The 17,383-nt window shown below is 39.2% G+C and overlaps 2 protein-coding genes, 1 long non-coding RNA gene and 1 pseudogene across 4 annotated transcripts in view; 2 read left to right on the plus strand and 2 right to left on the minus strand.

Moving 5' to 3' along the window:
• Positions 1–17,383, minus strand: part of CR2 (complement C3d receptor 2) — a 436,172-nt gene that overhangs the window by 339,061 nt on the left and 79,728 nt on the right. The gene's annotated exons all lie outside the window — the stretch shown is intronic.
• Positions 486–1,483, plus strand: LOC145722330 (uncharacterized). Its single transcript, XR_014146506.1, has 2 exons — positions 486–627; positions 1,221–1,483. It is a non-coding gene; the product is annotated as an uncharacterized LOC145722330 (long non-coding RNA).
• The window catches only part of LOC145722327 (complement receptor type 1-like), a 60,446-nt gene continuing 43,669 nt past the window's right edge, over positions 607–17,383 (minus strand). The window contains exons 13-16 of one of the 2 annotated variants that reach the window (XM_081824908.1): positions 8,183–8,410; positions 6,864–7,040; positions 4,489–4,695; positions 607–712 (exon numbers count right to left, since the gene is read on the minus strand). In XM_081824908.1, coding sequence (XP_081681034.1) covers positions 654–712; positions 4,489–4,695; positions 6,864–7,040; positions 8,183–8,410 — 671 coding nt within the window. In that variant the 3' untranslated portion in view covers positions 607–653. The remainder of the gene's footprint in view (positions 713–4,488; positions 4,696–6,863; positions 7,041–8,182; positions 8,411–17,383) is intronic. The other variant, XM_081824909.1, reaches the window with a different exon arrangement.
• Positions 12,421–13,698, plus strand: LOC102734151 (peroxisome biogenesis factor 2-like; annotated as a pseudogene).

Here is a 17,383-nt window from a genome sequence, read left to right on the forward strand (position 1 = left end):
AAAAAAAAAAAAAAAAGAGTTTCCCTCCCATCCAAGTACTAACCAGGCCCGACCCTGCTTAGCTTCCGAGATCAGAGAGTTTCCCTCTGCTCCTGGTTTAATCTAGCGCGTGAGTCTTACGACCACAGGGTCATAGATAAGGGGTGAGCAGAGCAGTCTGTAACCTGTAGTCCACAGCAGCCTTTCAACAAACAGGTGAGGACAGCCCTGGAGCTCCTGGCTCGGGGGCTCCAGACCCCTGCGCTCCTGCCTTGTGTGAGTCACAGGCACAAGCTATTCTCTGCAACAGAGTCTACCGCCAAACCACTCCTCTGAAATGGGCTCAGGAAATTGGTCTTTGTGGCTTCCGGTTTGTGCAAGTGGGCGTGATACCATCCTGAAGAAATTTCCTGGGTTATAAACCAAAAAGGAAGTTGTGCTCTCCAGCTCCGTTAGAACAGGAAGGATGATTATTCATTTGTAACAGTTTAAAGCCAGTATAGAACCTTCAATAAAGATCACTCACTCTATATATGCCCGTGAGGATACCAGTCTTGCCACACGATGGCCTGAATTTCAACTTACTTTCCTTCTAACTGAAACTGTAACATAGGAGACCTTGATCTCGCCTTTTATGTTTCATTCACTGTAAGTGAATACTTACGTTAAAGGTGCTAGAGCTCTTCATCAAACTCTTCACAAAACTTACCGACTATGAGAGCATCACTTGTGCCTGAAGGGAAGACAAAAGTAGGAAGGACAACATCAGCCTGGCACACGGCATGATCAACAGGAGATCAGTCAGTGACAAGTCATCCTGATTTTTTCAGCACACAGTCTATGTTTTTCTAATATAAAAAGCCATTGGTTTCCCTCACCCAACCTCATTTTATCTTGTGCACTCAGCAAAGTATGTTTTTTTTCTTTGTATCTTAAAATTTTATCATAAAACACAATTACAGCATTGAGTTTATAAAACAATATAAAAGAAAAATATCACACGTGACCATACTACCCTGAAAAATCTTTTACTTGGTGAAACTGTTCTAAAATGGTGGTGTACATTTTTCTAGCTTCCTAGGCAGACTAAGCCAGCCTAACTACTTTTTTCTACATTTAGTTCCAGAAAGCTATTTCTGGAAGCTATGATTTCAGGATGCCTCTAGGAGGTCTTCAGGGACTAGAGAGCCTTAAATCAATCTTACTTTTCTAGGACTAATTTCTACTTATGTCTCTTTCAGCTTGTCAGCTCTAAAAGGAATCAGAAGAATGATAGAAGAGGGTGCAAGTCAGGAGGGGCACCTGGGTGGCTCAGTCAGTTAAGCGTCTGCCTTCGGCACAAGTCATGATCCCGGGGGTCCTGGGATTGAGCATCCCATCCCCCATCAAGCTCTCTGCTCCGCGGGAAGCCTGCTTATCCCTTTCCCATTCCCCCTGCTTGCATTCTCTCTCTTGCTGTGTCTCTCTCTGTCAAATAAATAAATAAAATCTTAAAAAAAAAAAAGAGGGTGCAAGTCCTTGGAGTCAAATTGGCTCGGTTAAAAATAAGTTTTATTACTAAATAGCCATGTATTTGCCATGTTCGTTGATTTTTCTGTATCTCATTTATCTTACCTGTATATTAGAGATCACAGTACATCTAACTCATAAGATCATTCATTCCCTAAATATTTATTGAGAACATATTATGAGCTATTTAATTCTGGGTACTGGGGACACAAGTGAAATAGACAAAAATCCCTGCCCTCATGGAGCTTTTATGTATCTATATATTTATATAAATATATAGACATATTTCTCCCCACTTAAACTTGAAAACCACTTAATGGGACAAATTATTTTCATTACTTTAGGTATAATCATTAACTTGCTCAAGAGCTCATAAAATTAAAAGAACAAATGTTAAGGACTCAGAGAAGTGCTTGTCATAAAGGAAGCATTAATAGATGCATATTAGTTCTTGTTTACTGCTCATAATATATATATCTTTTTCTTCATCACAAATGTAATAGTATCCAAATAATACAGAAATATGTGAAGTAAAAATAAGAGTCCCTGTAATTTTTCTCCTGTAAAGAATTTGGCTCATAATTTATTTAGTGGACTTCTCTTCCTAGGGCATCTGTGAAATGAAGTTTCAGGATGTAATAAGCCAACAATTCTGGCTATAATCAGTATTCATCGAGGAAGCATCAAGTGATTTTTTGTCTTTTTTTTTTCTTCTTCTTCTTTGTCAGTGTTCTCTGGCGAACAAAATTGCTTTGGCTGAGAACCACTGCTTTTAAAAAAAATCCTGAAATGTTCTGGTACATTCCTTTCTGGGACATTTTCCTGTGATCTAAGTTTTTACGTAGTTACAGACTCTCTGTATCTATCTAATATTTCAACAGTGGAATGAAGTGTTCAATATATGTCAACTTGTACAATCATCACAACCACTACATGCTATTTGCATGATACCACTATTAACGCTTCTTATAGTTGCACATATTTTTCATCTGGCTAATGTCTTCTAATTTACTTTTCAAAGTACATAAATTCTAAGTCAAATTTGTTGACATTTTATGATTTTCTCTATGCTGTCGGAAAGCTCAAAAAGTTGGCCGCCTTCTAGCTGTTTCATAAATATTCTTATGTTTTACCTTAGCTTTTCCATGTTCACTTTTAAAACTTATAACTCTTTATTCCACCTGGTATTTATTAAAGGATAAAAAGAAAGGGTCAAAATGTCTTCAATGCTACCTTATAGCATTTGATTATCTTTTTCTTTCCCATGGATTGATGTCTGTTATTATGTTTTATCTGTAAGATACTTTTATTTTTATTTATAATAGCCTTTATTTTATTAATATCTGCTTTGTTCCATTTATTTATAAAAATAAAGTTGTATTTTGCGCTGGCATAAAGTGATTCATGTATTTATGGCTTTATATTTTGTTTTAATATCTGGTAAGGTTGCTCCTCCAATTATGTGAATTTTCTTTCTCTCACAGTCACATCTTCAGAATACTCTAAAGGCATCCAGTCAGTTCAACAGTGAGATTTTTGCCAAAGAAATAAATATAATTTGATATTAAGGGAGTGTCAAATTTATTATTTGGAAATATTATGTGAGTCAGCTTAGTTAACATGTTTAAGGGATTAACTATAAAAAATAGATATTGAACAACCTTAATATTCAATCATGTATTATAAAAAGAGTTACGAGAATTGTGGAGAGCAGCCTCGCACTAATTTTGATTAAGGGATGATTATACATTGTTAATTTTGCTCATCAGCAACTTGATGTTTAGGATTTAAGGTTTAGGATTTTCTATCTTATAGCACTCTCTACTTGCCAGCACAGAGCCACTCTTCTACTGAGCTCAATGATACATGATTTTTTTAAATTAATGAATTGATTTTTTATTTAAATTCAATTTAGTTAGCATATAGTGTGTTCTTAGTTTCAGGGGTAGAGTTTAGTGATTCATCATTTGCATATAACACCCAGTGCTCATTACATCAAGTCCCCTCCTTAATGCCCATCACCCAATTATCCCATCCCCCCACCTACCTCCCCTCTAGCAACCCTCAGTTCCCTATAGTTAAGAGTCTCTTATGGTTTGCCTCCCTCTCCATTTTTAACTTATTTTATTTTTCCTTCCCTTCCCCTCTGTTCATCTATTTTGTTCTTCAATGAATAAAGAAGATGTGGTATATATATACAATGGAATATTACTCAGCCATCAAAAAGAATGAAATCTTGCCATTTGCAATGACGGGGATGGAACTAGAGGGTATTATGTTAAGAGAAATAAGTCAGAGCAAGACAAATACCATATGATTTCACTCATGTGCAATTTAAGACACATGATTTCTAAATCTGCTCTATCCAGCTATACCAGCTTAAAATCCTGTAGCCTACACCAGTGAGGGAGACCAACTATCTTGTCTCTCCACCTTGGAAAATGCTCCCTCATTCATGTTGAAATATTCTTTTTTTCTTAAGATTTTATTTATTTATTTGAGAGAGAGAATGAGAGAGAGAGAGAGCATGAGAGGGGGAGGGTCAGAGGGAGAAGCAGACTCCCCGCCGAGCAGGGAGCCTGATGCGGGACTCGATCCCGGGACTCCAGGATCATGACCTGAGCCGAAGGCAGTCGCCCAACCAACTGAGCCACCCAGGCGCCCCCATGTTGAAATATTCTTGAAGGCCTGCTCTACCACTGATGTGCTCCTGACCTTTAAGGCCCACAGGCTATAAACAAATCATTACTGTGCCGTGCAATCAACAATAGAGTAATACAGACAAAAAAGGTTCAGAGGGGTTCCTGAGGAGAGATGAATGGGTTGAGCAATGTGAGAAGAGCAAGGCTTGCCTTATTTTCATTGCTAAGGGCTTTCTGGGAAGAATTAGGAGCTCCTGTTTACTCCTTAGCTCTTAGCAGGTGCTATAAACATCACACCACATTCAATGACAGTATAGATGAATGAATGAATAGTAATCATGACTAAGGAAAGACCTACATTTCTTGCAGCTCCATTTACTAGATGTACATATAGCCAGAGGAGGGTTCCATGTGTCATCTGCCTGGCATTGGCTCTGGGGACTGCCTTTCAGAGTATACCCATCTCCACACTCTAAAGTTATATTATCTCCATAGTGATACACTTTTCTCATTTCCAGCTCCTTCCGGATTCCATCCATAAACTCTGGAAGGATACATTTTACCTCTGAAATTAGAAAAATCAGAAGGAAATTGATATTTTATTGTTAATTGTTAGTTGAAATTGCCATAATGGAGAGATCTATGACCCAAACTGCTTTGCCTTAAGCAAAGATGAGTCATGTTTTCAATCGAGAACTATTGACACCCACTCAACATCTTAGGATTTTAAATTCTCTGACTTTCATTTCTTGGGTAAAGTAAGAGAATATGGAATGTATTACACATCCACTTTTAATTATTGACACCTCTGCAACTATGGAAAGATTGGGAGTTAATGATATCCATGTTCTAACACTGGATCCACTTGGGTCACACCGTAAGGAAACAGGAATGTCACATTAACTCTCTCTAGGTATGCAGTAGGTACTGGTATTTTGCTTCTTGATTGAATGCATATTTCTGGCTCATTTTTATGCGTAGAACAAAGAAGCTAGTAAATCATGATTCTAAATTTAAAACACAATTTTCCTACTTTATTTTATCTTATTTAGCTTATTCTTTGTTTTGCTTTCTTTCTCTGCCCAGCTATCAATACCTTCTTCAACTTCAAGCAAAGCCTGCTTTTTAATTGTAATTATCCCAACATGAGGTTAAATTATTTTTTTCTGTATAGGAACCAATAAAGTAAAGTGGTATTTCCCGAAGTATGGTCTGTGGTCTTCCTACATCAGAATATACTGATAGGTTTGTTAAACGTAGACCAAACTCCAGCTCAAAATGTCAGAATCAGAGTTCTTAGGAATGGCGCTTAAGATCCTAATTTTAATAAGGTTCCTGGCTGATTTTGCTAATGCTAAAAACCTAGAATGACTGCTATAAAGCACATTCCAAGAGGACAGTTATTAAGACAAAAATCAATTTTACTTGAAAGTAGCTGCCAAGAGAATAGACTATTACCCTTTTATTTTCAGGAGAAGAACCTTCCCAGAGTCTTAATTTGAATACTTAATCTTTGAAGTATTCCCTGAATCTTTGTACTTCTCCATGCTACTAAAGCAAGGAGGGGTAAGTGTTCCTATTTCTGCAGAAACACAGGGACTCTGCAGTTTATGCAGTCCATTCTTGTAAATAAATACAGGAGAGCCATTTACCCTCTCTGTAGAGGACCTCATTTTTTTCTCTATCTAAAATCAGAGTGTGGCTAGCCAAGGACTTCCGAGACTTTTAGGTTGGGGAGGAACCTTTGGTCCTATAACCACCATGGCAGCCCATAGGACTAACTGCTCCTTAACATTTGAAACACAGGCATGTCTGAAGTCCCTCCTACCTCATCCCTGCCTTAGCTTAGTTTTCTAAAAAGAAAAGAGACAAAAAGCAAATTGCTAACTTACAGTTGTGCAAAGTCAAAAGAACCACATTTGAAAGGAGACAGAATATAGTGCAGTGTTTAAAAACATGGGCTGGGCAGAGGCCCAATGCTGGCCCCATCACCCAAGAGCTACGCACCATGGACTAGTTACTGGGGCTCTCTCTCAATTTCCTCTTCTGTAGAATAGCAAGAATAATCCCACCTCAACAGACTCTTTTGGAGACTAACACAAATAATTTTTATTAAAGACCTCAGTACCATGCTTAGTCACAGAATATTATTTTTAATTCCAAATTTTGTAGTTTTTAAGAATATTACCAACAAAAGATTTTAAGTTTATGCAAACATAGACAGGAATAAAGGCAGTAAGTCTTGGCACTTGTTCTAGGGAAGAGATGAAATAAGCACTTCACCTTTGGTCTTGGAAATTATAATAAGGACCCATATTCAGTAATTCCAGGTATGAATTGCTCTCAACCTTGCTCTATGCTTCAATTTTCCTCACACACACACAAAAAAAGTGTGCTTCTAGCCTCTTATTTAAGGTATTTGTGAGGACCACTTGTGACCCTCTGAGGTCCTTCAGAGCTGAGATATATTATTAGTTAAAATCCTGCAAATCATTTTAAATTGGTGTTTGATGTCGACTGTATTACTGGAAATTCCATCAGTTATTCCTACTACTTCGGTAGAACTGAGAATCCTTGGGTAGCCTCCTTCCCATCTTTTTTTTTTTTTTCTTCCCTGCTTTTCTCGCCCCCCTAATGACACTCATTTCACAATCTTCTCAGAAAGATCTCTCAGCCTTATCGGCTCCATGCATCCATTTTCCATTAAAAAAACCCAGCAAGAATAAGAAATACCTTTGCAATAATGATCAAATTGGCTCCAGGTTCCCTGGTATGTGCAGAATATGAAGGCTCTTCCCACCAACAAGTAGCCTGGGTCACAGGTGTAGTTGACGGTCATCCCAGGAAGATATGGAGATGCATGTCCTTCAATGTAATGCCCATTGTGGATCTTGGGCAGAGGTGGGCATGCTAAGAACAAGATCCCCCCAAAACACAAGAAAAGACATTCAGTTAAACAAAGAAGTACAAATACATCAACATATCTAATAACATCTTTGACTACTAGATACACAGGAAGACCCAGGGCAGGTAGGTCTCAAGGCACCACTTATTTACCGATCAGTGGGAAGACTGACTCTTTTAATGTAGACTTCTCTGCCTTTCATCAGAATCGCCTGTATTCTCTACCCACAAACTGCATCAGACGGGGGTACCACCAGGATCTACAAATGACCACTTCAGTGCTGTCTGTCTTCCCTGGTGCACAGAGCTTGTGTGGACAATCACAGCCACAAATGAGCCCCCAATTGTCAGTTACTGTCATTTAATGCCAGACTAACATGTAAAAGAAAGGAGTTTTAGGAGAGGAGAGCACAAAGAGAACACAACCTTGAACTCCACTTCTCTAGGGCATCTTGAGTTCCCGTTGCTAAAAGTGAGAGGAAGAGTCAACAAAATGTAGTCAAAGCCTGAGCAGAACACTTAGAAGGAACAAAAGGAATACAAAAATGCCTGCATCGGAGTTTCTTCAGTTATTTCCACAGCATCAAGTCTGAAGTAAAATAAAACCATCAACATGTGCTTTTTGCTCTGCACACCCACCTATCCAAGAGAAATACAACTTTTTTTTTTTTTAAGTAGGCTCCATACCCAGCAGGGAGCCCAATGCAGGGCTGAACCCACAACCCTGAGATCAAGACCTGAGCCCAGATCAAGAATCAGCTACTCAAACGACTGAGCCACCCAGGCACCCCGAAATACAACTTGTAATAGAGATGGCACCACAGAGTGTTTTCTTTGGCATTCGTTTTTAGTGTTGGAAAATAGTCTCTATAAAGTCTGGGCCTCACTGATTCTCCCCATTCTCTCCCTCCTCTTCTCGCTATCCCACACTCCTCACCCCAGCGGGAAGGGCCATCAGAGTACCACCAACTGGGACATAGCATGGCACATCTAGAACCCAGCTGTTATTCGCCCGGCAGGTAATTCTGTGTGTCTGACTTTTACAAGAAGGCCACGTTCCCAAGCAAAAATGACTGTCCCCATAGAAATGGGGAGGTTATCGCCTAGATATTATGATCTATATAGGGCATAGGGAAATGTGCACTGACCTGCAGGACCAGCAGGTTCACAGCGAGGGGCAGGGCCGCTCCAAATGCCCCTCCCTTGACTGTCACTTGTGCAGTGGATGGTGCTCTCCCCGATGAGGTTGAAGGTCATTCCTCTGGCTGGGTGGTGGTCACACGTGTAAGTAATTTCCTTTCCATAGGGAATGTTTCCCTGAGAAGTTCCGGTGTGGTACCCATTAAGGACAGAGGGAGGATGTGGACAAAAGATTTCTAGAAAGAAAGCAAGAGCTTTAGGTTCCATTAGAGTTTCAATCAAAATGATCATACAACCATGGTGCCCTGGGACTGTATTTTTGCCCTGAGAACACAACTAAGGTGGGTGGATTTAAATATGTAAGACTTTTTCAGAGAAGGAAATAACTGAAGTGAGACTTTAATTACAGTTTATTGCAAAAGTCCAAGACTCTCCAGGTAGCTAAGATTCAATTGGAAAGGCAACTGATTTGTTTTTCAGCAGCTGTTGTTTGCCTGCTTGATGTCTGGCATGAAGACAGTCCTGGGTTGACGCGGGCGGTATAAGACAGATGAGGTTGGCCCTCAAAGATCTGAAGTTGCAAAGAAATCTTAGTAAATCTTTATTAAACATAGACGATTGTTTTCAGCAGCTGTAAATGCTTCTTGATGATTCAAGACCATTATCATCTGTATCAATACCAAATACACAATAGTGTCTTCAGAATACACTGATTCCTATCGGGCTCTTCAGAGCCAGATTAAGTGGCTCTAGGAGCCTTTTTTTTTTTCTTCTTTTGTTTTTTTCTTCCTTCCAAGTGACCAGCTGTCATTTCTTTCTGCTTTTAGTGTATCTGTTTCTAGCAGTTCTCTCCCTAAAACTAATTTGATTCTTTGAATCTGATATGAATTTAGAAATAGATACCCAAGCCTGTCAGAATTGTGTGAATAAACAAAGTGAAGGCCTTCATACAACGAACAGTGAGTGACTTCTCATATCTGGATTTTATCTATGTGTTTGTATTTATCTAAAGCTTACTTATGTATTTACTTTCAGATTTATATGTCTCAGGAAGGTAGAGTTTGCTGGATATCTGAGTTTTATTCATATTGGATGTTCTTACAAAGTTCCATCACAATCCTGTAAGATGTCCAAATAGATTTCTAGCAAGATATTTTAACAGAATCCAGATTAAAAGGGCGATTCACAACTGAACGAAGGTGGTTCTGTATATTACATTTCTACACACCTGTGCTTCAAAATATAAGTGGATGGTATCTCGGAGGCTGCTGTGGATCCAAGGGAGTTGGAATCCAAAGAAATGGGGCGAACTGCCCCACCCACATTTGCTGCAACTGAGGAAAAAGCAAAACTGGAGAAGGCCGAACATGGTGGACACGCACCAGAGATAGAGAATTTGCAGAGGTCCAGTCAGCCTCACGGGAGAAGCAGGCGCCCATCCAAGCAGGACAGAGAGGAGATTGGAGGCAGAGGAGAAGGAGGATCTTTTTTTTTTTTTTTTAAGATTTTATTTATTTATTTGACAGAGAGAGAGAGAACACAAGTAGGCAGAGCGGCACGCAGAGGGAAAGGGAGAAGCAAGCTCTCCGACGAGCAGGGAGCCAGACATGGGGCTCTATCCCAAGACCCCAGGATCATGACCCAAGCCAAAGGCAGCTGCTTAACCGACTGAGCCACCCAGGCGCCCCGGAGAAGGAGGATCTTGAGGAGCCAGCTCCCTCTTCAGGGCCAGAGACCTCCCTAATGGAGCAGGTAGAAAGCGGAAGTGGTGAGTGATCGACTGGACCCATTTCTCTCCAGCTGCGCAGATTTCTGAGGAAATCTGGGGGAGAGAGGAAAGGGAGGGAGAGGCAAACAAGAATAACAAAGGGCATTGAAGGAACCTGTTCCCTGGCCATCAGCTTTGGGATTTCAGCAGGAGGTACTCTGGGAGTACCCCGACTTGAGGATTCCGCCCCATGTTAGGTTGTGGGCACCCACAAAGTAACAGGGACTAAGCCCACACCTCCCCCAACTCTGCCTTCAGCTTTTTCTACACCAGCTTTTTTAAAACCAGTGCTCCCCAGTGCAGCCCAGAGCCAATGCAGGTACAGAGAAACCAAAAACTTGATCTATAAAGCGCCACCTTCTGGAAATCAAAGGAATGGTTTCTAATTGCAAGTATGTTGAACTGCAGTAAACAAAGGTATGTGCTACTTCAAATGGGATGGCAGAGACACATTTTGTCAAACACTGAAAAATCACAGGAACATCGTATGGCAAGTGATCGATCTCAAAGGCATGGAATGTTGCAATCTAAGTGATTAAGAATTCAAAACAGCTGTTACGAAGAGATTCCGTGAGCTACAAGAAAACTCAGAAAGGCAATTTGGTGAACTCGGGAATAAAATTAATGAACAGAAAGAGTTCTTTACCAAGATGTGGTGTATATATATATATGTAAATATATATATGATAGAATATTATCAGCCATCAAAAAGAATGAAATGTTTCCATTTGCAACCATGTGGATGGAGCTAGAATGTATTATACTAAATGAAATAAGTCAATCAGAGAAAGACAAATACCATATGAATTCATTCATATGTGGAATTTAAGAAACAAAACAGATGAACATATAGTATGGGAAACAAACAAAAAAGGAGATAGAGGGAGACAAACCATAAGAAACTCTTTTTTTTTTTTTTAAAGATTTTATTTATTTATTTGAGAGAGAGAGCCTGAGCTGGGTAAGGGGGAGAGACAGACTCCCCACTGAGCAGGGAGCCCGATGCAGGGCTCGATCCCAAGACCCAGGGATCATGACCTGAGCCGAAGACAGATGCTTAACCAACTGAGCCACCCAGGTGTCCCCCATAATAGACTCTTAATGATAGAGAACAAACTGAGGGTTGAGGGAGGGAGATTGGTGGCGGATGGGATAGATGGGTGATGGGTATGAAGGAGGGCACTTGTTATGATGAGCACAGGGTGTTATATATAAATGATGAATCACTGGATTCTACTCCTGAAACCAATATTGCACTGTATGTTAACTAACTAAAGTTTAAATAAAACTTTGAAAAAAAGAAAGAGTTCTTTATCAAAGAAATTGAAATTAAAAAAAAGAACCAGACACAACTAAACCACCCTTTTATTTATGCACAATAAAGTTTTCTATTTCTCTAAAACAAACAAACAAACCAACAAACCAGACAGAAATTCTGGAGATGATGAATTCAATGAATCCAATGAAGAATAGGTTAGAGAGTTTAGGAAATAGGACAGATCAGATTAAGAATAGGTTAGTGACCTGGAGGATAGAAATTTAGAGATAACTCAGAAAAGGAGAGAGAACTAAGATTTTTAAAAAGTGATGAAACCCTATGAGAGGTATTAGATATGAGAAAAACAAATATAAGGACAACGGGTCCACCAGAAGAAGAAGAGAGGGAGAAGGGAGCAAGAAGTATCTTTAGAAAAATAGTAGCTGAGAACTTCCCTAATATGGGGAAGGAATGAAACATATAAAGCCAAGAAGCTAATAGAATACCCTATTATCTCATTGCAAAAAGACCCTCCCCAAAATATCTTTTTTTAAAAAAGATTTTATTCATTTATTTGACAGAGAGAGACACAGTGAGAGAGGGAACACAAGTGGGGAAGAGGGAGAAGCAGGCTTCCCGCTGAGTAGGGAGCCCGATGCGGGGCTCAATCCCAGGACCCTGGGATCATGACCTGAGCCGAAGGCAGACGCTTAACGACTGAGCCACCCAGGCGCCCCAACCCTCCCCAAAATATCTTGTAATGAAACTGCCAAAAATCAATGATCAAGGAGAAATGAGGAACGATATATTCAAAGAGGTGGAAGAAAAATTGCCAGCCAACAATACGTTATCTAGCAAGATTAGCCTTCAGATGTGAAGGAGAAATAAAGGCTTTCCCAGAAAAACAAAAACTGAGGGAGGGTCACCACCACCATCGCGAGACCTGCCTTACAAGAAATGTTGAAAGAACGTCTTCAGCTGAAATGAAAAGACATCAGCGAGTGACATAACAGCAAGTGAAAATACAGAGTACTCTAGCAAACGTGAAGAATAAACACGAAAACCATAACTCTCTATTGTTAACCACCTAATTATAATATTAAAGCTCACAGAAAAGAGCATTCAATAGAACTGTATCTACTATAATTTCGCAATGACTTCAAAGCATGAAAAGAAGTAAACTAACAACAAAAATACAAAAGGGGAGGAGTAGAAGGCTGGAAGCTTTATAGGTGAATGAAGATAAGGCGTTATCGGCTCTGAAGCCCGCCAGGTCCGGAAGCCTGGGTCATCCAGGTTCTGCTAGGAGAAGCCAAGCTTCCCAGAGAATGTTTCAGAAAAAGTGATGTGGAACAGGGGCGTTTTGCAGACTCCTAAGAGACCTCCAGAGAAGACATGGCTTCCAGAGAAAACACGAAGAGGACAAACAGAATGCTAAGAAAAAGTCAGCTGGATGCACTTGAACTTAAAAGGCTCTGAAGCAGCTGGTTTGGCCCCAGTTTACTCTCTCCTTTCACGGATTTAAGCCAGGTCCCTTTGCTCACTTTGAACCAGAGGTGAAAGCGTTTTTGTGGCTTTTCTTGTGGCGATTGACCATTTACTCTAAAAATGCCACCGTAGGACAGCCCATTTTGCATATTCAGTACAAAAAACGATGTTTCCCCGAAGCCCAGGTACCAGCCTCCTTGGCTACAACAACCCTGCCACCACCTGTTTTGAAACCGCCGTTTGGCGTCATTTGGCAAAGCCAGGCAGTGCGTGAATATCGTGGTTGAACTTTTGAAATTAGGAGGGCTGGTTAATTTCCCGATTTTCCTTCAGAGGGGCAAGTTTGCAACTTTGCCAGAACGTTCCCTAGCCATTCGTTCTGTATGTCACAAGCCCCGAAAGAAAATGTGAAGTTGGCTTTGAGTATATGACCAGGGAACTTCTCTGTCATGGTTTTGCTGAGTTTCAGATTTTTCTCTTACCACGTATTAATATCCAGAAGTTGAAAGCTGAGTGATCTTCATGATGTATTCCTCTTACTGGTGTTCCTAACAGTGACAAGACATTAGCCACCAGCGGCAAACAGTGTTCTCTGTGTGGAGAGTGGCCCCCGCATGCCTCAGACTGGAGGAGGTGAGCATATGTTCTGTTACTGCTGTGTGAAGAGTAGTTTCTTATTTGACAGGGACTTTCCTTGTCCTGAGTGTGGCACACACATACACGGTGTACAGCCACTGAAATCAGCAATCAAGATGTCAGAAGTGAATGCTCTTTAGAAACTCAGATTGTTTCCTCTAAGGAAAACTGTATTATGTTCAATACTTAATATTAATCATCCTAAGCATACTGTTTTGGTGTCTTTTATGAGGAGATGTGCTTCTCAGCTACGGTCTTCTGTTCCTTTCCAAGCATGACGAGTTCTAATCCCTAGAAACCACATGATTCTGAATATATCAGGTAAATAATAATGTCTATTTTTCTTTAAATCATTGCATTCAATTCTTATTGTTGAGAATAATGGACAGTTTTTTGGCAGACTACTAAAAATGCTCTTTCAGTTTGCTACTTCCTAGAAAGAGGTTAGAGTCTAAAATGATTTTGGAGACTCTGGGATGAGTGTGTATTTATTTTTAGAGATGGCGTTATAACATCATAATCTGACAATGATAAGACCCTGGTGTTTTGAGCCTTTAAGATCTAGTGCCCCAGTTGTAGTTTTAAGGTTTTCTCTAAAACCTGTTTTTGAGGGGTTCAGTTGGCTTCATGCTCAGGCAAAATGATGGCCACCAGAGGCTCCAGACTGATGTTCTGCCAGCTTTCTGGTCCCCCTGGAGTGAGAGCTTCTTGCGTAATAGTTCCAGCTAAGTCCAGGATCCCACTGTCATTGGTCTGCCTGGGATTACACATTTGTGAAGCAGGACAGAAAAGGACTACTCTTGATTACTAGATGTGTACCACGTGGACCCACAGTAGGAGAACAGGTGGTTCACCACAGGAAACTCAGGCGCCATTATAAGAATAGTGGATGTTGGGCAGCTAAAAACAACAAATCCCTACTAGAGTCTACATTTGCCTTTTTTATATCAAAAGTCTGTATGCATTCTGTAATTTTACCAGTGATCTGGGTTGATCAGGACATAAGTAACTGAATGGTTGACTCAGACTGCAGATTTAAAAGGATTAAATAAATCAACATTTTGTTATACCAACAACAACACAAAAAGATAAGGCATTAATCAGCATAAAAAGGACCAAGTTTGTCTATGAGACGCTTTGTGTAAGCCACGTGGTAACCGCAAAGCAAAAATCTAGAGTCATGAAACATAAAAAACGAGGTGGATGACCAAATCACCCTAGGAAATCACCATTTTTGCAAAGATAGAAACAGGGAAAAAGAAACAAAGAAGGAACAAGACAACCAGAAGGCAAATGATACAATAGCAGTAATAAGTCCTTATGTAGCAATAGTTACTCTAAATACAAATGGATGAATTCACCAATCACAAGGCCCAGAGTAGCTGAAGGCACAGATTCAGCTGAATTCAGAGTAGTTGAATTTGATAAGAAATAAGACCCAATTACATGCTGCCCACAGGAAATTCATTTCAGCTCTGAAGACACACATAGGCTCAACGTGAAGGGATGGAGAAGGATATTCTATGCAAGTGGAAATCAAAAGAACGTGGGAATACCCATACTTTATATAAGACAACATAGACTTCATGTCAACAATGATAACAAGAGACAAAGAAGGTCATTATAAAGTGATAAAAGGGCCAATCTATGTAGAAGATATAATAATTGTAAGTATATACACACCCAACACCGAAGCGCTAAATCTATTAGGCAAATACACAGAGATCTAAAGGGAGAAATGGACAACTATACAATAATAATAGGGAACTTCAGTTCCTCTGTATGAACAATGGATAGTTCAGACAGAAAATTAACAAGGAAACATTGGAATTGAACCATACTCTAGAACAAATGGACTTGACAGATAGATATAGAACATTCCATCCAACAGCAACAGAATACACATTCTTCCTGAGTGCACACAAAACATTTTCCAGGATAGATCATATGATAGGGCACAAAACAAATCTCAGCAAATTTAAGATGACTGAAATCATAACAACTATTTTTTTTCTGACCACAATAGACGTATTTTTTTTCTAGAAATCTACAAGAGGAAAACTGGAAAATCTATGTGGAAACTAAAAACTATGTGGAAACTAAACAACCCACTTCTGAACAACCAATGGATCCAAGAAGAAATTAAAAAGGAAATTAAAAAATGATCACAGGACAAATAAAAATGGAAATACAACATACCAAATCTTATGGGATGCCTCAAAAGCAGTTCTGGGAGGAAACTTTATAGTGATAAATGCATATAGTAAGAAACCGGAAAGATCTCAAATAAACAACCTTACTTTACACTTCAAGGAACCAGAGAAAGAAGAACAGATTAAGCCCAAAGTTATCAGAAGAAAGGAAACAATAAGATCAGAGTGGAAATAAATGAAATAGAGAACAGAAAAACAATAGACGATATCAACAAAACTAAAAGCTGGTTTTATGTAAAGATAAACAAAACTAACAAACTTTTAACCAGACTAACTAAAAAGAGAGAGAGAGAGAGAAGACTCAAATAAATAAAATTAGAAACGAAAAAGGAGACATTACAACAGAAATACATAGGACCATAAGATATTATTATGAACAATTATATGCCACAAATTAGATAACCTAGAAGAAATGGATAAATTTCTAGAAACATAAAAACTACCAAGACCAACTCAGGAAGAAACAGAAAATCTAGGAGTGCCTGGGTGGCTCAGTTGGTTAAGCGTCTGCCTTCGGCTCAGGTCATGATCCCAGTGTCTGGGGATTGAGCCCCCTCGGTGGGCTTCCTGCTCAGTGGGGAGCCTGCTTCTCCCTCTCCCTCTGCCTGGTGCTCCTCCCTGCTTGTGCGCTCTCTCTCTCAAATAGATAAATAAAATCTTAAAAAAAAAAAAAAGAAATAGAAAATCTGAAGGGACCAATAACTAGCAAAAAGATACTCAGTAATCAAAAACCTCTCAACATTGAAAACTCTTGGGCTGATAGCTTCACTGATGAATTTACCAAACGTTCAAAGAAAAATTAATACCAACCCCTCTTAAACCTTTCCAAACAACTGCGAAGATGAGAATATGTCTAAACTCATTCTATGAGACCAGCATTAGATTACCCTGACACCAATGCCAGATCAGGACACCACAAGAAAAGTAAACTATAGACCAACATCCTTGATGATATAGATGCAAAGTTCTCAACAAAATATTAGCAAGCCCAATTCAAACACATAAAGAGGATTATACACTATGACCAAGGGGGATTTATCCCTGGGATGTAAGGATGCTTCAACAAACACAAATCAATAAATACAACACATCACATAATAAAATGAAAAATTTAAAATCATATGATCATCTCAATAGAGGCAGAAAAGAGCATTTGACAAAATACAATATCCTTCATGATAAAAACCCTTGGCAGATTGGGTATAGAAGGAACATACCCTAATGTAATAAAGGTCATATGTGACAAACCCATGACTAACATTATACCCAATGGAGAAAAATGGGAAGTTTTTTCTCTAAGATCAGGAACAGGACAAGGGTGCTTACTCTTACCGCTCTTACTCAGTGTGGTACTGGACATCCTAGCTAGAGCAATTAGGCAAAACAACAAAATAAAAGTCACACAAACTGGGAAGGAACAAGTAAAACTGTCACTATCTGCAGATGATATGATTCTGTAGAGTGAAAATCCAAAAAACTCAAACAAAAAAACACTTGGAACTAATCAGTGATTTCAGTAAAGTTGCAGGATATGAAATCAAGATACAGTAATCATTTGCTTTTCTATACACTAAGAATGAAACATCTGGATAAGAAATCAAGAAAACTTTCCCATTAACAATAACATCAAAAAGAATAAAATACTTAGGAATAAATTTAACAAAGGAAGTGAAAAATCTGTATAATGAGAACTACAAGATCTGGCTGAAAGAAATCAAACAAGACACAAACAAATGGAAAGACAACCTGTGTTCATAGATTGGAAAAATAAATATTGTGAAAACATCTATACTACCCAAACCCATCTATAGATTCAACGTAATCCACATCAAAATACCAATGACAT

Source organism: Leptonychotes weddellii, chromosome 6, assembly GCF_054177405.1.
Source record: "Leptonychotes weddellii isolate Sample4059 chromosome 6, ASM5417740v2, whole genome shotgun sequence".
Taxonomy (NCBI): Eukaryota; Metazoa; Chordata; class Mammalia; order Carnivora; family Phocidae; genus Leptonychotes; species Leptonychotes weddellii.